This window comes from Ciconia boyciana, chromosome 11 (assembly GCF_034638445.1).
Source record: "Ciconia boyciana chromosome 11, ASM3463844v1, whole genome shotgun sequence".
Classification (NCBI taxonomy): Eukaryota; Metazoa; Chordata; class Aves; order Ciconiiformes; family Ciconiidae; genus Ciconia; species Ciconia boyciana.
Window position 1 is genome coordinate 8,178,321 of NC_132944.1, and position 23,765 is coordinate 8,202,085.

A 23,765-nucleotide genomic window follows, 5' to 3' on the forward strand; every position below is an offset into this window, starting at 1 on the left:
GTATGTCAGTGAAGCACTCCCTCTTTCCTGCCATTTAACCTAGGCTTTAGCTGCACAATGTCCTTAGCCACTGTGGGTCTAATACAATGAGAAAGAAGCATGGCTCTTCTTCTTTAATTTTTATTTATTTATTTATTTACTGCTTCTTTTCTTTCTTGTGGCCTTAGGGAGGAACACCAGAAGGTTGCTGATGTTTTTCTCTCCAGAAAATCAAGGCTGAATCACCACACAGCATACATTATGCAGTTTGATAGGAATTTGGCTTTGCTAGATGAAACCTGCCTTAAATATTCCCAACTGGCTACCACAATTCAGGAGTTTGAGGTAAGGCTCCCATGTTGTTTTACCTGCCCTAATGCATGGTTGTGCCACAGGGCTTACTCAAAGATATTTTTTCTGCAACTCCACCAGTGTTCACATAGAGTAGAATGGGAGAATAGCTCTCTTCACACATCCTGGTGCTAAAACTGAAGTGAGATGTTCACATGTGCATGATGCGTTTCTGTTTCTGTCTGTGTCCGTTGCCCACACACCCCTGTGTGTGCATACAGAATGTATGTTTGTGCATCTACAGATCTGTGAGTATATTTTGCTGAAATATATGCAGATAATGGAGTAGTTTCTCAGTCACATATTAACTTGTCAAGCTCTTTGATACCGTCCTTTTTCCATCCTGCATTTTCCGTCCTTTCTTTTGTACTGGGTCTGGCCAGGGTGAAGTTAGGGTTAGCCTGTATAGGTGCTTAGCTGCTGGCAGCGATCAACCCACAACTTCTTTACAATTGCATTTCTCTGTATTTTTAAATGCGTGTTAACTGCTTCCTCTGTTTGCAGAGGATGTTGTGACAGGCAAAAATGAACTGCACAGGAAGACACAAACTCCACGGGCCAGACACATACAGGGTTCTTTTCATCTAAACCCCCTGAATGGTCTGTAACCTCTAGGCCTGTAACCTCTGGCCCTGTAGCAAGAAACACGTATTTTCCAGTTGTGTTAGCTCAGTCATCTATGCTGAATAAATGAAAAGCACCATCAAAATACATGTGACAGAAATTCCATGATTCCTGATTACATTTTAAAGTACTGGCAATGTGGCCACTTCATATAATTTCAAAAGCATAAACCGGTATGTGGATGGGAAAGTTCAGTTGGGCTACACTGACTCTATTGAGCTAAAATGGTTAAAAGCTATGCTGCTTTATTGTGGGTCTAGAACCCCTGTTTCTTATTATCTTTATCCGGTAAGAGAAATAACAATGTTTACTTGGGTGGCAGAGGGGCTCTAAGGATAAATTAGTGATCGACCTTAAAGTTTATTTAGAATACCAGCTCTGTGGCATATGGATTGTGTTTTTCTCTGCAGCACATGTGAAATATTAAGGATAAAAATTAATTTCAAAAGACATTTGGAAGTCAGCATTTATAAACAGATACCTTGCAGTCACCACAATTATTTCCTGTTAGCAGCTGAGGGGAGCTCTGATGGCTCACACTGCTCTGAACATCAACTTGGCAAATGCAGGCTTTCTACTGAGAGCCTGTATTCCCAGCATCCCTTCCAGCCACATGCCTACACACTTCTGTATTAACTATCAACCCTGAGAATTAGCTCTTATTTCTAAGAAAACAGATGAGGCTTTTCCTAGGATGAGGATCAGCAGCATTTTGCCCTAGAATCAGTGAGTTCTGTAACTTCTTGTCCTCTTGCATGCATGCATACACACACAAATGAGGGGGAGGTGTCTCTCAGTCCTTTCCTATTGCATTTTTTTAAAGCATGACCACTATTAGCTTTCTAGCCTAACAACACAGAATTTAGGGCCTCATCTTGTTTCCGGCACCTTTGACTTCAGTATGGGCAACTGCGAATGCTCAGCACAATCCTGAATGCACATTTGGTGAGAGTAGTCAGCCAGTTAGAGGAGTGATACAGCAACATGAAACATCTCTACTGCCTTGGAAAACGCTGTCTCTTGCCAGCCTTCCTTTAAACAGTTAGATTCCCATTCTCCTTTTGTCCCTTCAGAAGTGGCAAACACTTCAGAAGTGTTGGTCAATGAACACCGAAACCCCGTGGAACTTGACTGGGTTTTGGACTCAAACCTTGTAAGGAACCAAGGAAGCTGGGTTTTGTGCCACTCCTCTTGGGTCCTGTAAGCTTCTGTTTCTTGGTGCCTCTGGAGATGTGGAGACTTTTGAGGACTGAGTTTTGTGGCTTGCTGTTGTTTTTGCAGCAATGTTGTGACACTTAATAAATATACATCAGGTTTCCTATTATAATTGAGCCCTTATAGAACCATTTAGGTTGGAAAAGACCCTTAAGATTATTGAGTCCAACTGTAAACCTAACACTGCCACTAAACCATGTCCCTAAGTGCCACGTCTTTTAAATACCTCCAGGGAGGGTGACTCAACCACTTCCCTGGGCAGCCTGTTCCAATGCTTGACAACCCTTTCGGTGAAGACATTTTTCCTCATATCCAATCTAAACCTCCCCTGGTGCAACTTGAGGCCATTTCCTCTTCTCCTATCACTTGTTACCTGGGAAAAGAGACCAACCCCCACCTCGCTACAACCTCCTTTCCTGAGCCTCCTTTTCTCCAGGCTACACAACCCCAGTTCCCTCAGCCGCTCCCCATCAGCCTTGTGCTCCAGACCCTTCCCCAGCTTCGTTGCCCTTCTCTGGACACGCTCCAGCACCTCAATGTCTCTCTTGTAGTGAGGGCCCCAACACTGAACCCAGTATTCGAGGTGGGGCCTCACCAGTGCCGAGTACAGGGGCACGATCACTGCCCTAGTCCTGCTGGCCACACTATTTCTGATACAAGCCAGGGTGCTATTGGCCTTCTTGGCCACCTGGGCACACTGCTGGCTCATATTCAGGTGGCTGTCGACCAACACCCCCAGGTCCTTTTCCACCAGGCAGCTTTCCAGCCACTCATCCCCAGGCCTGTAGCATTGCATGGGGTTGTTGTGACCCAAGTGCAGGACCCAGCACTGAGCCTTGTTGAGCCTCATACAATTGGCCCCAGCCCATCAATCCAGCCTGTCCAGGTCCCTCTGCAGAGCCTTCCTCCCCTCAATCAGATCAAAACTCCCGCCCAACTTGGTGTCGCGAACTTTCTGAGGGTGCACTCAATCCCCTCATCCAGATCATTGATAAAGACATTAAACAGAACTGGCCCCAGTACTGAGCCCTGGGGAACACCACTTGTGACTGGCAGCCAGCTGGATTTAACTCCATTCACCACAACTCTTTGGGCCTGGCCACCCAGCCAGTTTTTTACCCAGCAGAGTACGCCTGTCCAAGCCATGAGCAGCCAGTTTTTCCAAGAGAATGCTGTGAGAAACAGTGTCAAAGGCTTTACTAAAGTCCAGGTAAACATCATCCACAGCCTTTCCCTCATTCACTAAGCGGGTCACTTTGTAATAGAAGGAGATCAGATTAGTCAAGCAGGACCTGCCTTTCATAAACCCATGGTGACTGGGCCCGATACACAGCGACATGCAATGGGTCTAATCTAAAGGGTAAAGGTAAAGAGAAAAATACTACTTCTTTTCCATGTGTGTGTTAAATCAGATCACAACCTCATTTTATTTTCTTGTAAACAGTCTCTGGACATTCAGTTCCAACCCAATCACAGGGAGATGCTTTGCTGTATTTTGCTCAATTCCATGTCTTGAAATAAGATACTAAAAAGTTGCAGGCAGAAGAAACTTTCAGTCTAAAAAAAGGAACAAGAATGACAAGCTTCATTGAGATCTGATACCTCTGTCTTCAGATGCCACTGTAAAATCTTTATCCAACCTTTACTTTCTAAATGGTATTCACTTTCCTCCCTTTCCCCTCTAAGTCCAAACTATTTGTGAATGATGCCATAGGAAATTGTTTACAGTACTTCATTATAGTCACAAAGACAATACCCCTTAGCAAGCTGGGTAAATTGGGACTGGTTCAATGGAATTTGTGCATGCAACCGGTAGCAAACTTTCATAGTACAGATCAGGTGGAGACAACAGTTTGCTGCTGAGCTCACACATCCCTGATCTTTGTGTTTCCTTTCCCTTCCACTGAGGACAGCAGAGCTCTGGTGGCAGCCCTCAGAGTGTGAAACACCAGCTTTTGAAAGTGGTGCAGCGTGTCTTCCAGTATCGTGTGCTGCTCACAGGTCAGTAAAATCACTCTAAAAGGTACTCAATGGAAACTCTCCCATGATGTTCTGTGCCTCCACTGTGCCACACGTTGATGCCAAGACAGCTAAAATAGGGCTGAAGCAGTGTGCGATTTCGTGGGAACTTCAATATGCTTAGTACAGGATTCAGGAAATGTCAGGGAGCCTGGGAAGGAGCAGGCACTTCTTCAGCACAACCATGCTGAAAAGTCACAAAAAAGTGTAAAGTCAGGTGCTTTTAGCCATTCCTTCTTGGCTTTTCCTTTCTGTGAATTAGGAGAGGCAGAGTTCAGCCTGACTCAAACAGGTTTGATTTTATTTATGTCAAGGGCACTTATCAGAGACAGTAGGGGACAGTAGTCCCCAGCAAGGGGACTCTGCACTCCATCCTGTATGACAGTGGCAAGCACCATCTCCTTCTACTCCATCAACAAAGCAGTTGTACCCAGTACTGCACCCTAAGCCCTATGTACAGTACACCTAAGGCTAGTGATAAGTTTAAGTCAAAATCCTAGTCCAGTTTCTCTGCATTGTAGGAGACAGAGATCCAAATTTACATTAACAGTACATTTACAGATTTTACATTTACAGTAACACCTTCCCTTTACATTCAGGACCATATATATCACTCCCACCTGGAGTCTCTCCAAGGGGGCTTGCGTTCCCTCTGGTGGCTCATTCTCCGCAAGCCACAGCAAATCTAGCAAGTCTGATACTGTGAGGGGAGCAAGCTTTCCGGAGCAGGATGTGGCCCCTAGAAAGAATGTGAAGTTTAGGTTTGTAACTAATGAACTGGTTGGGGAAGGAAATGGTGAAATGTAACAATGAATCTCAGTGTTGTCAAGTAATTTAGTCAGATCAGAACACAAAAGAGCATGGATCCATAGACGTAAAGATGGAGAAATGCTTTGGGAGTATGTATTTGTGTGGGTGGAGAGGGATGCAAGATGAGTTATGCATGGGACAGTAAAAAGGAAGCCATAAACCCTGCCCATACTCAACAGCTGATGAAGGGCACAGCATATTAGAAGAGACTCCTAGAAATGCAGCAGAACAAAGTGACCATATGAAATTTTTATTCACAGCACAGATTAGCAGCAGTTTCATCTTGCTCCAGACACTTTGATCAAGGATGCAACTCATTATTCACAGCTGGTTTTGCTTTTTTAGTACGAGCAACACAAATGAACACCGGATGCCAATAGTAGGACTTTTTTTCTGTCTGACTTGCTTCCCTCTCTGGGTGTGTCTAACTTTAAGGGCAACTTTCCAGACTTGTAGGTTGCAGTACTTAGTAGTCTCACATGATCCTTACAGTGTTTTTAGTGCATGCACACAAATACTGCATCTAAGAAAAAGGACTTGGCATGTCCCTGTAAGAAATACCCCCACTATGCTCCATTTTCTCTGCCCATTTCTGCGTTCCACAAGGTAAATTGCAAACGTGAAGCACGGTATTTTGTGAGAGAGCTGGAAGGGTTTCAGTGCAGCTCCAGTGATTGGATTCTGTCTATGCTTGAAGCAACTTGAGCTCCTCTTTGTCCCAGGTACTGGCACTAACTGGGAAAATGAAAGCTTTTGCGTGTAGTGAGATAAGGTCTGCTGGATTAAGATATTCCAGAAAATAGGTTTACTGCTTCAGTTCTTCACCTCAAGAAATGAAGCTCCTCTTTGCCTGCTAGGACAGCGTGGGTCTGGAACAGTGCAGTTTTTCAGATTCTCTAGACAGTGTAAAAAACCCCATAAAATATGCAGGTCTACTTATGTGTTCATAACTGGCTGTTTCTACCAGATAAGGAAGGGTATTTTCTAAGGATATTGGTTGCCAATTACTGCACTACAGCCAAAAGGAGTTGCCCACTCAGTTCAATGTCCATAGCCAAGGACAGAGCTTGCAGCTGTGAAAAGGAACGCTAAATATTGCCTGATAACACCGCACAATCCCTTCCTGCCTGACTGAGTACAGGCAGATGCTTTCCTGAATGCATGTAAAAGCCAGGTAGATTTCGGGATGCCAGGGAGGGCATAGCACTAGAAACAGAAAAGTATATGGATAGGACATTCAAGGGAACAGACATCCATGCACAGCACCATTCTCAGCACAGAGGCCTAGTTCTTGGATGCAGAACTTAGGAGCCTGGATTCATCAGAATGATGAGAATGAAGTATTTCAAGATTAGGCTTTTAAAATGATGGCACTCATATACTACAGTCATTAAAAGCATAAAGACCCAGACAAATGATCCAAGATGTCATGATCCATGACAAACAGACAGATGATCCAAGGCAAGTAGTCCAAATAAAACTGACAATTTAAAGTTTTGTATATAATGTAAATACAATTCCTGTAAATGTAAGTCATATTGTGTGTATTTTACAGAACCTATTTTCAGAATGTGATTGAGTTCAGCAGTAATCATTGAACTCTGCATGTACAGAACCAGAGTCTCCTTCCTGTGTCTATAAAATGCATGTAATTCATTTACTACAAATATAGAAAATCAGTCATTACAGCCAACACCATTCATTCAGATGGGAAAATAGAATTCATTAGAAGAACAATTATTTGTAAAATGGTGCTACTCAGCAAATTCTCTTGGCTGAGAAACAAGGAACTATTTTTGTCACTCTCTGTCTATTTGTTTATACCTGCCAAGTTATGTGATGAGTCCAAATCTGTATCAATGCTCTTGCATTGATTCTCAAAGCAGAATGCAGTCAAAGATGAGTTTTACTTTGGAAAAAGGCTATATACACTTATTTGGGAATAAAGTGATATAGGATATCACTGTGGATGCCCCATCCCTGGAAGTTTTCGAGGTCAGGTTGGACGAGGCTTTGAGCAACGTGGTCTGGTGAAAGATGTCCCTGCTCATGGCAGGGGGGTTGGACTAGGTGACCTTTAAGGTCCCTTCCATACCAAGCCATTCTATGATTCTATGATGAGGATTTTATGTTTTAGCTAATAACACTACAAATTATGTGGCTCTGTATTCTGATTACAGGATGTCTGTGTTTATTTTCTACAGATTACTTGAATAATCTTTGCCCTGATTCTACAGAGTATGAAGCTACACAAGGTAAAATGAAATGGGTAGAACAAAAATTCTGCTTTGCTAACTCTGCTTCTAAAGAGGTACAGGATCTATACTGGTAGTATATGGATGAGGATTATTTTCAGGATTTTGTGTTAATACGTTATATGTAAGATCTATAAGAACTGATTACTAATTTAGACAAAATATTTAGGGTAAGAACCCTATCTTTTTTTCACTGAAACATGTGAGCTTCCTATAGTTTTGACATTATGAACTTACAGAAGAAGAAATTATCATCTATACAAGCGTGGTACAGATACTGTAGTTCTGCCCCAGCCATTGGGGAGATCCTAATCCTCTTTGGCTCTGTCCATATTTGGCCTGGTCATTGTAAAGTCAATTGGGATGGCTCCACCTGCTTGTTTGTGTACCATTTTCTATGGTATGCCTGCTGTGCTCTGTGAACTTTGGAGAAACCCAGGAGGTTTGAATCATATATCTGTATTCTGGATGCCTTAAGCCTAAGTAAACTTGAAAGACAGCATAAAAATCAGTTCTACACAATCAAGAACAAATCCAGATGTTCAGCTGCTAACACCATCCTTTCCAACACATCAGATGGATAAAGCAGAAGTCTCTTACTCCCACTGAAGTCAAAGCAAGGCCTAGCTGTGGCCTCAGTGGGAGTAGCTTCCAGGCTGGAGTAAGCAGGAATAACACTGTATTAATGAAACCAGTTCACCTCTCTGTTACACTGAGTGTAAATCCAAACCAACTCATAGCAATAAGGTCTGCAACTGACTGAAGGTCAGTCTGTTGTGACCAAGAGTAGAGTCTCATGCAAGATTTAGGACCTTAGTCACTGACAGTGGGACGACAGCTATACTGGTAATTTAAACAAGGCCAGGACAGATGCTCAAGTCCTGTGGCCACAGTTGCCTGTCTTGGTTGTGGTCAGCACACGCTTGTCACATTTCTGGCCAGCGATGGCTAGCATGCTCCCAGATTACGCCCAGAAACAGATAGGATGCCCTGTTCCACAGGGAAAGAGATCTGAGATAAGGACCTGCGCCATGTTATGCCAGTGCTCTCAGGGCCAGCAAACATGCCCTGGCCCAGGTTACTTGCCAGCGGAGAATCCAGGTGTTAATTCATGTCACCACTGCTTACACACTTCTGTCAGAAAGGGATGACCTCTCCTCTCCCTCAGCAGTAAGGGGAAACAGATCACCTTAGATTGCCATGGTTTTGGATGGCTAAAGCTGGGTTACATTAATCTCTCCCTACCACAAGCTCGAATTGTCAAAAATCTGCAACTAGAAAACATCACAAAAAGATTTTATGCCACACTAGGTGCTTAAAAGGGACCTCATGAACTCTCTTGGTCAGCACAAGTATGATGCAGAGCTTCACACAAGAGAACGATGAAGGGAAGGGGAACTGACACCACTGTGCTGTGTCTTAAATTTGCTGGGCAGTTGCATTCTGAAGGTGCCAAAGAAGTCAGAGGAGCTGCTGCTCGGGATGTTGCTTGCTTTTTTTTAAAGATGCCCTTGCAAACAGAAGGGATTTGGGTTATTTTCCTACTCTTTTATGTGATTTATAGTGTTTGTTTTGCTTCATCCCTCAGCTGCGTTATTCATTGTTTCTGAAATCACGGACCGAGCCAACGACAGCATGCTCCAAGCGGTGAGTCCTACCATAACACATGCTCTCCTGATCGATAGTGTCTTTTCTGCACATCTGCTGAAGTGAATGCCTATCACTGCTAAATTCTGAAGCCAGGGTGAGACTCAAGGGTTTATACAGATCTGGTTTACAATATTGCAGATATGGAGTAGGTCTATGCCCTTTAGTGCAGCTGTGCAAGATGTAAGTCACCATAGCAAGCAGCACAAAGTTTTTTTCCCTCTTGGGGTTGCTGAAATGGTATGTGGAGCAGTGAAGTGAGAGACGGGAATTTTCATGGTTCTATTGCTAGTCTGGGATGTTTTTAGATATGAAATGTTGAAGACATCACAAATGTACTATCAAAGATACATTCTGAGCTCATTTACATAATTTTTCCACAATTCTGGAATCCCGTTTTACTTCAGAAGAATAGGTCATGGTTTATAGTCTTGCAAATGATCACACAATGAAATAGACTGGCCAAGACATTCATAGGTTAGAGCTCATGTCTAAATTAAGATTTAGGTATCTAAATAAGTTATATAGTTTTCCAAAGTAATGAACAGTTTCTGTAAGGTCAGTGTGATTTATTAATATTGCTTACATGATATTAGAGTCCTAATTTACTGGCAAAGATAGCCTGCATATAGCTGGTCTTATGATCATTTGTTTCCAAGGATCTGGGTCTCATTTTTGTCTAAGATGATAGGAGTTTTCTATTGGCATCAGTAAGAAGCAGTGTTGGGAGGCACAGAAGGCAGCAGAGAGACTGTCAGACACAGGATCCAGCAGGTTCCAGAGGAATTCAACTTGGTGGACCTCTGGGTGATAACTAAAGGCAGTGCCTTTCTTTCTGTCATACTAGCCACCCACACCTGCAGCTAAATTCTCTCCTGAGGTCCATGTTTGCTTTAGCTGCACAGATCTAGCATTCAGCTCAAGTAGTTAGAAAGAAATACCCTCAGTCTTTGCAGTCTAATGAAATGTTGCTCAGTAAGTCAGTAGTTTCAGAGTCATTCTGTAGGGTGGACAGATTACATTTCTTTTTATGAAAAAACTCTAGGCTTGTTAGACCTAGAAAATAGTCATAATACAAACCAAAATTTCAAAAAATGCCATTTTTACGCACTTCTTTTCAAGGCATTTAGATAACCAAGGAGTACATGCAGTTGCTAAGGCAGATGTTGACTATTATGTGGTTTATGTTCAACAGCACGCATGTTAGAGAACAAAGCACCTCATTCCAGGCATCCTGCATTTCATCCAATAGTGAGTGGTTATACTGAAGAGTTTATTTCTCAAAAGGTGTTTCATCTTAAATATTTTATCATTGCATTGTCTCACAGGGATTTCAAGTGTTTGGGAATGTATCATATCTTTTGGGAAGCTTTCACATTTTATTTCTCATTTGAACATTGCTGAATTTCCATCCTGCATTGGGATTTTGCTGTGCCTTTGCTAAATTAAAGATCTCTTTGGCATTGCAAACATCCTTCCCTATGGTTAATTACAGATGGCATTCAATTCCCTTCTTTATTATTTCATTTACTGAGCAGAGAGAGGGTTGTTAATAATCACTCAGGCACCAAAACACGAAATTCAAGAGACAAAGAGAAAAAACACCTGGGCATCAATGCAGACAAAGGGAAGAAACAAAATGTCAACCCTTCTTAGTAAGAGCTTGTTTTCAGGTAGGATTTTAAGGTTGAAAGAATGAATGCACAGGAATTGTTAGGGAAAGACACATGCTGGAGGCCACTACAGCTATGCACCAGCACCTGCTGACTCAGCATATTCCCTTTAATGCCTTTGCCCTCTGGCTGCAGGGGAATGGAAGCACTTGGTGAAGCAGTGAATTCAGACTGTGTGACATGGTAAAAACACAGTAGGTCAGCTAGATGAAGGATGTTTTTTGCAGCAGCTTGGGAGGTAAGAATGAAAGAGTCTCAAAACCCAAGGTGCCCTTCATCTTTTAAAACTCAAGCTTTCATGCTTTGTTCAGAGAACTGGAAGCATCTGCTTGCAGCAAATGAACCCAAGAGCCAAGAATGTCAACTTCTGCTCACATCTGGAAATCTCTGCTGCTCAGGTTTAAAAGTCATGTCTCTGATATGTGTGCCAAGGTCATAAATGGAGCCCATGTGTTCATGGGCTGTTTCAGAGCACCAAATTCAGTGATGATCTCCTCATGGCCAGTGACAGACAAAACCCAAGCCTTCTAATATTTGTATCAGAAAGGGATAAGTTGTAGTTAAAACTACTTACTATTTCCAAAATAGAGAAACCTGTCGTCATGGATCTGCCTCCTTCCCCATCTGATTGATAGCTAGAAATTGAGACCGAGGCTCTGAACCTGCTTCTCTTGAAGCTAGTGGCAAAATTACCACAGATCAACATGAAGTCCAACTGGTGGGTTTCTGGTTTTGTGCAGAGATGATCTCAAGCCATGACAACAGATGAAGATTTTGAGCATTCTGAAGTTCAAGGTTTTTAAGGTCAAAACTCAAAATTTGGATCTGTAATTTCACTCAACGCAAACTTAAAAAAGCTTGGACCTATTGATTTCGTTTAAGTCCATTTCTGCTTTTCTGCTCCAAGCTTCTCCACCCCCAACCCCATCCTGGCACATCTACCTCAGAACACATTCCCCGTTCATACAATAACTTCAGCCCATTTGCTGTGTTGATGTGGCTCTGTGACAACCCAAAACCTTCGTTTTAAAGACAGCAGGTTTTTTACTCCTCCTGATTGCTAAAAGTTCCAAACATGAATAATGTGTAAACAAAGCAGCACACTCTACTTCAGCAAGCAGACAGCCTGAACACCTTTTCCAAGTGTAAACTATCAATCAGCTATGCTGATCTCTTTGGTTGCTTGCTCTCAGCTTTATTTAAAGATACTTTGGGTATCAGCACAAACTGTTTTGTCATCAGCCATTATAGCATATAGGATGGGGAGAAAAGTTGGGAGAGAGGTCTTTGTAGTTGAAACGGTACTTGCATTACAGCCAAATGTAATGGTGAAGAAGAAGAAGGAAAGGAGAGAGAAAGAAGCATAACAGAAAAGCAAAATGCATGGAAGCAATAATGTTCATGCAGACTAATTCTGAGTGATCTTCAGCATTGTCAGCAATAACCAGTAGTTAATTACTACATAAACACTGTTCTGTTACCAAGACAAAAGAACAGATGTAGATTGCAGGGAGGATGTGGTCTAACAAGCCTAGAGTTTTATCATTAAAAAAAATGTAATCTGGCCACTCTACAGAATGACCCTGAAACTACGCACTTATTGAGCAAAGTTTTCAACAGGTTGGATTCTGATTTTCTTTCTCCTGAGGCAAAGAATTTATAATCATACTTTTCCACTATTAAACCATTCTTTGTACCAAAATAATAAATATTCCATCATAAAACTGAGATCTCAGGAAAAGCTTCCACAGTAATCTCAGAGCTTTAGGGATACCTGTATTAGAGGCTAAGAACTGTAAGAGCTCAGTTCCTAACAGATCAAGGTCACACATCTTTTTCTGGCACCTGTGCTTCCTTAGATTTCACTCAGATTTATGGGAGATTTGTATGAATACTTTTCTGAAGTTAGAAGTATACATAAGTTGCCAAAATCAAATTTGCTGTGTTGCATTACCATGCAATGATTTTATCTCCACTAAGCCATGCTTTAATTCGAAGAACATCACCATATCATCTGAGTTTTACAGGTGTCACAGACTGTATAGTAATTGCTATTAATAATGTCTGTTTTGGAGCAATTTCATCACAAATTCCACATAGATTTTTACACTTCATTTTTTACCATATCATCAGAGCACATCTGCTCTTTTTCAAAACTGTGGCCTGGAAGAGATGAAACAAAATTTCCTTCTTTCCCATCTGTGTGAATGCTGTGGGTTTTGTGAAGGAGCAGGTTCATGAGAATCAAAGTTCAGTATTCTGCTAAATCAGAGGTTGTCCTCCTGAATTAATATCCCATCCACAAAAGCCACAACCAGAAGTTCTTTTCTTTCTCTCAGATTTTAAAAAATGCAAAGAATTTAAGAAGTTACTCTAATTACATAACAAACTGAACAATGCCACTCAAGATAGAGCGTTAAGAACTTGTCATGTACCTGGCTCAACTTCTAAGCAATAATTTAGACTTGGCATGTACCTGGAAGGAGGAAGATTTCTGCTGCCACTTATCAACTCATCAAACTATGCTCCAAAAATCTGACAGGAGCATTGATGATCTACATTTTCTGCAGAATATCAATGATTCATTATTAGCTTTTTTGTTTTATGATAATAACACCCTAGCAGTTTTTCCCTGGGAACTATTAACCCACGATTTTCAGACACATTATCATATTAACTATCTCCACAGCATTTTCATCAAGTAGGAAAATATTATTCACAATTTACAGATGTGCAAACAGAGGCATAAGGCATACCATCACCGCATAACATTAAGTCTATCTGTAACTCTGGGAGACATTCACTACTTGAACTAAGCAGGGTTTGTATTGCTCTCTGAACTTCTACAATCTGTTAGAGGCCCTGAGATGCTAAGAGTTATAAATCATTGTTGCTATTAACAGCTGGTGAATTCCTTGGGGAGGTGTTCCTCCTGCATAGACATAATGATAATATGATGGAAGCTGCAGTTCACTGCTAAAATGGCCTGAGAAGGATTTCAGCCACCCACATCTGCAGTACTAGTTGGGTGGAACTTTGTTTTCATTTTTTACTCATAGCTTGTGAAGGATATTTGAAAGGAGAATGATGATAGTTTTAAGGAGAATGAAGAAAACAGGGAATTTTAGGGGAACTGTAGGGAAACTATACCCCCCTCAGCTGCCCACATTCCCAGATAAATCACTGTCCTTCACATGTGATGGCTGTTTGACTTCCTACAGGAAATGAGTTTGATACACCTCTGTGCATTTCCTGGTGAACATGTGTCCATATTGCAAATGTCAGCATTACAACAGGCACCTCTGCCAGCAGTCCTAAGAAACGCTGAGGTGTATCTGAGCTACAGCAACTTCTCCTCTCACTCTTGTAGAAACCCCAGTGAGTAGTACTAGCGTTGGCCACGAGTGTGCTCACAGCAGGGCACTGCCTTTTCTGCAGATGAAGAACGGGTTTCCATTGTGGAAGCTATCAATTTCACAAGTTTTGCTAGGGCTAAAATACCCTTTAGTGATGGGAAAGTCCTTTGCAAATGTCTTTTGCAAATGTCAGCTGTCCCATGATCCCTGGTATTTCCTCTGCTATTAGTTTATACATTCTGTTTCCATTTTGCTGGCCTATAGTATTTTAGAAGTGACCTGAAAAATTCCATTTGTTACTTCCTGCATTGCAAAAGAGATACTTGACGGCTGAAATTCTTGAAAATGTGTCAACTGCCAGTTATATTGCATGGTCACAATGCAGCCCTGTGCTGGTCAAGGCTTGTGGGTGTTTCCATATGTTTGATACACGGTTACTGATTAAGAACTAAACTTAGTATCATGCTAAACAAGTGTAATATTTCACCAGAGCAGTAACATATGGAGGTATTTCAGGCTTATCTCAAAAAGCAAGCTGAGATAGGTACATTAATTGTGTTAGCTGAAATCCAGGGTAAATTAGCCTTGACAGACCATCATGTTGACATGGATATGCTCCTTCTGGTATCTGTGATAGCTTTCGTAATTAGCTGACTCTGTAGACAGCACTGATTTGTATCAGGGAGATACATTGTACGATCTAATCGAGTCTGACTAAGCCTGGGGGTATCTTAATGCCAGTCAATGGAGCATAGGAAAACAGACCATTATCTGTCATAGCAGAAAACTGTAGTCAAAGGCTGCCAGGTCATGAAGCTATATCAAATATGGTCCTTAGTCTGTAGCTTATCTGGGTGTGTAACTGAGGATTTAGGATACAATGGCTAATTTAGACAAGAGACTCCTAATTTTTAGACATATTCCAGTGATGACTCATTGCTGCTGTGCAGCCCATTCTACTGTTCTGACCAGACAAAACCACAGCTGAATCCTATGTACAAGCCTCGGTTTTAGCAGCCTCACCTGCTAAACAGGAGATTTGAAAAGACTCTAGCAATATTGCAAAGGTACAGACATCCCTTCTTCCTCTTTTGTATATTCATCCTATACCATCTTTTTTTATGAGAGCACAGGCTTAGCTAGATTAATCTTATTTAGCATCTTCATAGATAAGTTTATGCCACATGCCAATGCCCACTGTCTATGCTTTAAGGCCAGGTAGACAGTTAATAGTATCAGAGTTTGGTCACGAACTTCCTGATCTTTGCAAACCATCAAAAGAGAGATGCAGCTTCATTGCCTTCATTGCCTTACTAGTTAACCTTCTAAATCCCCTATTGCAAAGCCATTAATCTGTTATCACAGAATATAAACCTCCAGATAATCCTAGCAACAGTCTTATAGTATCAAAGCATGCTTTGGATTATCCATGGCATGGCATTAATGCACAGGCCTTTGGAGCAGATACTGCACTTTGTCTCTGCTTCCAGTTTATTAGTTCCCAGAGCAAGAAAGTCAGCAAAGAGGCCAATGTATAAATACTGTATGGAGTTAGCAGGCCCTTTTGAAGGTGAACTGAGGTATCAGAGGTAACAGGAGTGTAGAAAGCCACAAGAGATATGAATGCAGGTGATGAGGTTTTATAAAATCTGTAAGGCTGGAAGAAGACTTTCTGGGCGTAAAATCCCTGGGCTCAGTTGTCTCTGAAACCTAATTCTGTAATACCACTTTTAGAGAAATAAAATGGTGAGGAGGGGTGAGGGAAGGTTTGCCTGCTTGTCTAAAGAACAGTCACAATGCGGTCTCCTAAATGCTGTTTTTCTCCCCCAGGAAAACTTGCAGAAGCTGGTACACATTGAGCACAGTGTGAGAGGGCAGAGTGGCCTCCTCCAGCCAGGAAGGGTGAGTGCTGCAGGCAGACCTATGCTGATAAGGGCATTGTTTCCGGCCAGCTATATCTCTGATTGTGTGGATGGCCAGATTTCAGGCGTCTACAGGTGTTGTTTACTGAGCTACTGTGACACGAGTTGGAGCACTAGTTTGTGTAAAAAGCCATCACTCTGGCAGTGCGCAAAGACATGCGCTGAGAGCCTCAGGCTGGGAGAGACACGCATTACCCCTGCTTTTACACAGAGCAGCCATTTGACTTCTCACTCCAGCTGTCCTCAGCCACCCCATGTGTAGTGTGTTTTGATGGAACTGCTGTTTTCCTCCCTATATACTCCTGTTGAAAGGTTGCAACACTAGCAGAAATCACTTGCAGCCTGGAAAGGCTCAGAGTTTTATTTGTCTGGGTAAGAGCCTTCAATCAGGGGAAATTATTTGTTTTCAAATTGTTATTATCACCATTCCCCAGTGGTGCTTTTAGTGCAAGACATGATTTTTAAGCAACACATGAACAAAAATGTGGGAGAGTGTATAGCTCTGTCTTGCCATCCACATCAAATGCAAATTTCTTCTCCTGGCTTTCAAACCTATCCAGTTTCCTCAGCTCCAACCTGCCTCTACACTTCAAAAGATTTCTTTCTTGAGTTCTGCAACTCTAAATTTCCCTTGAGTCCACCAATACCTTTAGAAAAACTCATGAAGCAATTTTCAAGGCATGCATACTTGTAATGTAAGAATCCTCATCAGCCAAATACTGCAGTCGACCTCTATTTTTTCTCTAACATCAGTATTCTCACTTGCCCTTGCCAGGTAATCCTTTAAAAAATTCTGCAAAGCCCAGCATACAGAATTTGTGGGATTGGTCTCTTCGATTATAAATTGTTCTAGAGTGGAAAACTACACCAGATTCTGTTCTCCATCCGAAAAGAGTAGATGACTGTTAATCCACTGATGTAGTTCAGTTATTCTAGACTTTTTTCAAATGTTATTGCAATCAAGTTCTAGTATGCTGGTTTAGCTGCTTACATACATAGTCCTATCTACATACATAGTAACAATACAGACAAAGTATTGTGTTTGCAAACATGTACAGATTATGTATGCAGGCATAGTTAGGTGGATGTAGTGTCCTGAAACCGGAGGTTTCACCTTTTCTTTTTAATCTGTCTATTTTAGAGGATTTTTAAAGACAAGAATTCTTTTCTGAAGCCCCTTACATGTTAGCTTTGCAATCTGCGACAATCACCTCTGAGCACTGTCCACAGTGCAGAAGCAGTGGGCTGAGGACAAGTGGGTTTCCAACCCATTCAGTTCTGATACAAATGTAAGCCATGAAGAGCAGCAGGGCTAACCCAGGCAAAGACTAAGCCAGATCATAAGGAGTAAGGCTAGAAGCAAGTGTTGAGCTACCTCTCTCTTCCTGTGCTGATGAAAGCAGTTAGAGTAGCTCTTTCCCCAGGAGGAATATTCTCTTTTCTCAATAAGATTCAGAATGAGAAGTCTCAGGATTACAACCTGCTGTTTTCTCCTTCAGATCTTTGTTAAAGAGGGAACGCTGATGAAAGTCTCTGGCAAAAACAGGCATCCTCGGCATTTGTTCTTGGTAAGATTTCTTTTATATTTTTACTGTCTCTCTCATATCTTCCCCTGCACTTATGCAGCCCTGAACCCTGGCAGGAATTTTCAGGCTGCAAGTCCTTTAACCATCAGCTGTGACATGGTGAGTCAGTTGCTTTTGCTAACAGGGCTGTAGCCCTTTTCACGCATGTCCCATTGGCCCCGCGCACAGGAATATGGGCTGTGCAGCCCTCCATTTGTGCCACAGCTACCTACAGCCTTGACTAGGCCATAATTTTGCAAGGGAGTGCAAGTTCCCAAGGTGATCAGGATGGGAGCTCTTGAATACTTTCAGCAATTAAGCTTCACACTTGAAAGTCCAACCCTAAGGCCTTAGGAGATCTGATTAGAAGCAACAGAGAACACTGTACTGCTAAAGTTTATGAAAGCCTTCTTTGGACTCACGTGGGAGAGATTTGTATCCTTGAAGCTCAAGGAAAGGGTTTTAGTTCCTGCTGTCCACATCTATGTAAATTACCTGACAACTGTGTGTATTGCCTCGGTATAGTCCTTCTGAATATGCACCTCCAGCTTCCTGTTGATTAGAGCAACAGTTTTCAATGACGATTTGCAAAATTCTTCTAAGACAGTCAAGAAAAATGAACCTTTCATCAGTTGGCTGGAATATCCTTCACAAGGGTCCACAACCCTACTGCAAAAATTGCAAGTATTTGCAAATCAAAACAGATTAAAACCCACTGTTTTGGAGATATGCTGTTAACACTCATGCTTTCTGTTTTGCATTACACACTACATTGACCAGTTAGAGTGTATCTGAGACTCCAGGCTCCTGAGCTCGGTTCCCAAGGTAGCTTATTGTGTAACCACAGGCATTTTTATGCATTTATCAGTATGAAAGGGAAAATAATACTTGCCTGTGTCTTAGGACTTTGTTACCTGCTTACCTGTTAATGTTTGAAAAATTCTTCAGAGCTCCTTCCCAGAAAAGAGCCATAAAGAACTGAGCATTACTGCTGCTATTAACATTAAAGTACTGTTTGCAGAATTTATTTTAAAATAAATGGCTTATATGCCTGGAATACATATTTGCTGTGGCCTCTGTAAGTGCTGACAGCTTTTCACCCTGGGACCATTGCGAGGAGGAGAGATGGCTTATTACAGAAGTCATACATTTTGCCATTAATTCTTCTTATATCTCCCTCTTATTAATATTTCCTATTTGTGCATGAGTGGATGCACAAGCTTCTTTGCCTCCTTGATCATGTATTGCAGTAATAATCAAAGATCAGATGGGATGGGACACAGTGCTGGCACTGCACTCTTCTGATGGCTTCACTAGTTTCTGTGAAAATTCAGACTTTCATGTACTGAAAGTGGTGGATTTCACCTGAATCTTCACATATGAGATTGCTGCAGTGCTGTTTTACTGAGTTGGCATCAATGGACTGTAACAACAGCAATAAATGTCAAAATCATGACTTTGTTGCAGCCAAGGGAAAATGGCCATGCCAGAATCTCCAGGAGCTGGTCTTAAGAAACAGTGTTCTCAGCAGTAGTAACTCTGAAGCCTACTGATGACCACTTCAGAACAGATACTTGCTTCCTTAATGATCTCCCTTCTGAAACACTCACCTTTGCTAGTATTACAAAAACATTTTGGAGTTGTGGCTAAAGCTGGGACCAAATTCCAAGAAGTTGTTACCATTTCATCTTCCAGTGTGTTCGTAACTGCCATCATAATCCACTACTATGGCAAATACTGAAGTGTCACAAACTATAACTGATATAGGGAATTTAAAAGGAAGATCAGAAATCAGGTTGGTAATAAACACTGAGAGGAAAGTAATTTAAACTTGGGATAAACTGAGATAAATTTCAAGTAGTCCAAAATGGTTGTATCAGCTTGAAGGTCACAAGAAGCTGAAAGTATTACTGGAACAAAGAAAGCACAGAAATTAGTTTCTGGCACTTTCTAGTTTAGGAACTATTTTTGATTCCTGGGGAGAGTTCAGCTGCTCAAACCCGGACGTTAACTGCAAAGAGAGAAGTGTCTCTTGGCAGCTGGAGACATTACAGTAGCCAATGTCCTGTTGTTAATAGATGCTCTCAGTATTCAGAAACAGCAGTTTTTTTCTTCCTTTCAGTCAGAAAGGCAAACTGTGACCAAACATGCTGTCATGCAAAGTATGTGGTGGAGCTAGACTAAGCCATAGTGGTCATTTTCAAACCAAGAGACACATAAAACTGGCTTCTTTCCTGCTCTTAACACACTAAAGTTGCAACCACTTCAGGCTTCCTGTATTATGTCTCCTGATGGGGCGGGGTGGGGGTGATTGGATCTTGGAAATAGTTTGAAAGTTATTGGCAAATATCTGCCTTTGGGTTCAGTGATTTTTTTACTCAGTCTCCTCTACCCTGAAAGCTCCTCAGGTTGCAGAGCAATGCCATGTATGGTGAAATTGCAGGAAAGCGAGTCACTGTGGAATATGGTAATTCCTGCATTAACACCTGAATGGTTTTGCATTATCTGCTTGTCACTGCTCATGCTGTGGATTCTCTGTTGTGCCACTACCACTCATGCCACCACCACTCATGCATTGCTTAATGGACTATTTAGCCTATGGATACGTTAAGACAACTACTGCATAGCTACGGCAACATATTTTCATCTTGGCATATAGCATCTTTATGCATCAGTCTTAAGGCCCTACCAACCATCACTGCCCACACCTTTTTGTAACAGCCAAGGCCTGCATGAATATATCCTTCACTCTGCCAGTGCATCTAGCCCAACCCACGTGCTGTCTTGATTCTGATGCTTAGGGACACTGTGTGGAAAAAAAAACAACCCAAAACCACAAAACCCCAAGACTAGAATAACCACCTAAAAACTGTCTCTTAAACCCCACATTTATTTAAAGCCCTTATCTTCTAAGGACCATATCATAATCCTTTGAAGCCACTGGCAAAACTCAGGTAGGATAAGAATTTGTCCTAATGTATTAATCAAAAAAACCTTTCAGAACTGGCTTTTTTTTTGATGCTTCATGTGTCAGCTGCCACTCAAAAAGATCACCAGAAGCTAACATGTATAGGTATAGTTTGTTTTAGCTTTGGATGAAATAAGTGTATTTACCTTAGCTACCCAAAACAGATTTTTACATGAACAGCATTTTCTGAAGTTCTTAGTGAACTTACTCTGAAGCAAAGTCAAGCCCAGGAGCTGGAGAGAATTTCAGTCAAAGGGTATATGCTGAAGGATAACCCTGAGAATTTAACCCCTACACATGCCAGGAGATGAGCCCACCAAACTAAAGTTGTAGTTAGAATATGCTACAAAAATTGGGCATGTGCCAGAGTCCTACTTGGCCTGTGTATTCAGAGTATGCTTTGTAGTGTGCGTGCTTGTGCTCTGAATATATGCCCATAAGGAGCGTTGTATGTCTGTGCACAGCCCATATAGGCATGAGTGCGTAGGACACACATTTAGGGGCTTTTGCCATGCATATGTTTCTGTGGGTCTATGTTGTGTGTATTGAAAGGTTACTTGAGCTGGCTGGTTTGTGCAGGCTGATGGTATTGTTGAATCTGGTGTTTCCTGGCAGGATGTTTGGTGAGTTTTGCTGTGCGCCTGTTTCCTGAGTCCAGTCTCTGTTTACAAGGATGTTGGGGCCTCTTTGCAGTGCAGTATGGGCTGCTGACACTGGCAGGCCCCCTAACTGCCCCCCAACCACAGGACTTTGCAACTCAGACACTGTCTCTTATCTCACCCTTCCAAGAATTTCTCTACAAAGGCTGCTTGTGTTGCAAGTGGGGTGCGGGAAGCTGCTATCAAATGGGAGACTGTTTAATGCTCTAGCTGGCAGGGCTGGAGTATCGGAGGTTTTGGAGTCAGAGCTTGGAAAATGCAGCCCCAGCACACATTCAGGCTGCTCCACTGACACTCAGGGGATGTTTAACACAGACTTGAATAGGACAACACAGGGTTCATAATGAACTACCCTTTAAAACATTCAGAAAAACCAAACACATGGTAGGAGATTTTAGACAGAGAGTGCATTACGTATGGATGCCAGCAGTTCAGCAGGGCATAGATAAACTTGTTTGGATCAATAAATCTGGACACTGTAGGTTAGAAAACTTGCACTGACCTCTAATGTTACTGGGTTCCCATCACAACAGAGAGGATTATAAAAAGAAGGGGGAAAAAAGAAGAGTAGTAACAGAAAAAAAGACAATTAAAGAGCAGACATATCCTTCTTTGTGTTATCAACTGTTGTTCTGGGGCCTGTGTGTGTGCACATCGAGCAGTGCAGAATAGGAATATTTGCTCCCATATCAATATCTGAGCAGTTTGCTCAAAAGTTTTCTGAAGTTTTCTGGCAAACAGGAAGTGGCTCTGAAGCCCAAGGACTTCTGGGAACTCCCCTGGGGGTTGTGGCAGTCGATCTCTTCTACCACAGATTCCTGAGGGGCTGCAAGATCAGCTTTTATCACGGCCCAGCCCTCACCGCTTCAGGGAACAGTGTGCAGTGTGAAGCCGGAGGATGCATGAAACTACTGATGCTAGTTCTGTCCATACCATTCATATAGCCACCACTCAGGTCTTCAGCGTAGGCAAAGGACACAGCAGCGAGTGCAAACCTTTTCTTTCTTCATGAATATGTGTGCCTTGCTTAGCAAGCTTTGAAATATTTGTCATAATTTCATTGTGTCAAGCTGTGGCTGGTGGGACCTCAGAGTCACAGCCCACCGCTATATACTGTGGGGGAGAAAAACAGGAGGAGGAAAAAAAACTGCAATGGGCAATTATAAAGAAAAGTCATCATTAATGTTTAATAAAATCTTGGGATATTAACCAGAGCTGTCGTGACAACGATATGCACCAGAGTGTCATCCTTAATCAACAGTAATAAAAGAATGAGATGCTTTTTAAAGAAATATATAACTTTTAAAATAAATAAAATAAATGGGGTTTGCTGTTAAAGAAATCCAGTAGCACATTATGCCAGAATCCTGAAAATCTCTCTTAGGAGTTCACTTCCTTGGGCTTAGTGCCTATAACTAGTTACCTTTTCTTGTGATGTGAAATAAGCCTTAAGTACTGGCACTGATGAGTGGCAGAGGAAGTCCTGTTTTCTCATGTAATCCTTTGAACATTCAGAAGATAGCAGAATCACCAGGCAAATATGAGATTTCACTAGTATTCTCTTATTTCACAGAGTATTCTCTTAATGTTAGCAATAAAGTCTGCCTGCCTTTTTGCCTTTTTCCCATCTGGCTGCTGGAGTCCTAACTGCTAGTAGTAATACCAAGTGAAAATAGCTTTTGTCTGCTTTTCACTGAAAGCTTTACATTTGCTCAGTTTTTTTCTGCCTTAACCTCCTAGATACTCAGTGTGCAGTAGGTTGTGATGAATTTTCTGGTTATGCATAGCCCTGGTTAAACTGGGAATCATCATGTGGTCAGTACTGTGCAGGTGTCACTGTGCTGATTGGATTAATGTTAGCATGGAGGGTAATTTATGGAGCAATAAGTAAATTACAGAAAAACTCTTTGACAAGCCATTTGTCACCCTGTTCTAAGGAAATTCTATTGTGTTGTTGCGAAAAGAGTAAATACTCCACTTTAGACAACAGAGAAGAGAACATGAGACTCCTATTCTGACTTGATAGTATGCTTTTATGTCCTCAGTTGAGAAGTGTTATATTAAAAGAGCTTTAAACTCCGCATGAGTTAAGACTTACTAGAAGGACACACAGGAGAAATACACAGTAGAGTGGCCAATGCAGGAGAGCATGGGAGTCTTTTTGTTAAAATGTTAGAATGAAATGTTTCAGCATTTTCTACAAAAATATTGGCTGATCCTACACAGTAAACCAAATCCAATTTTTAAAAGTAGTAAAATTTGAAGTAAAAGTTTTGGGGAAAGTCACTCTTCAGTATGTTTTGCCTCATGTTAATGGGAATCTGCATTTTAAAGATGGGCAGCTAATGCACATAAGCCTGATTTGCTGTGAACCAAACAGCTACTTAATGAACTGGTGTCCACGAGTGAACTCATGGCCATAACAAAGGCAACAACAGTTTTGCTGTTAAGTCCAAGGTGAAGGATTTAATCCCATGAGTATTAATTCTGTGTCATTTTCTTTAACCATTGTTCCTGCTCTGTAAGAAAGCTGAACTATGACCTTTTAAGAAAACATCCATAAGGCTCCACTTCCCCTTTTTTTTTCAGGCAAGCAAATCAGTGAAAATTTTACACCAGCAGTTTTAGGTGGTCAGGCGGTACTATCAAGACCCCAACAATTCCAGTCAGACAGCATACATTATTTTATTGCAAAATCATTCCTTAGTTTCCTCCCTTCTTC

At 41.7% G+C, this 23,765-nt stretch overlaps 1 protein-coding gene across 1 annotated transcript in view; it reads left to right on the forward strand.

Moving 5' to 3' along the window:
* The window catches only part of FGD5 (FYVE, RhoGEF and PH domain containing 5), a 105,429-nt gene that overhangs the window by 65,074 nt on the left and 16,590 nt on the right, over positions 1 to 23,765 (forward strand). Inside the window, exons 6-11 of the mRNA XM_072876117.1 lie at positions 168 to 324; positions 4,083 to 4,170; positions 7,203 to 7,253; positions 8,842 to 8,900; positions 15,760 to 15,831; positions 17,351 to 17,419. Of these exons, the coding sequence (XP_072732218.1) occupies positions 168 to 324; positions 4,083 to 4,170; positions 7,203 to 7,253; positions 8,842 to 8,900; positions 15,760 to 15,831; positions 17,351 to 17,419 (496 nt within the window). The remainder of the gene's footprint in view (positions 1 to 167; positions 325 to 4,082; positions 4,171 to 7,202; positions 7,254 to 8,841; positions 8,901 to 15,759; positions 15,832 to 17,350; positions 17,420 to 23,765) is intronic.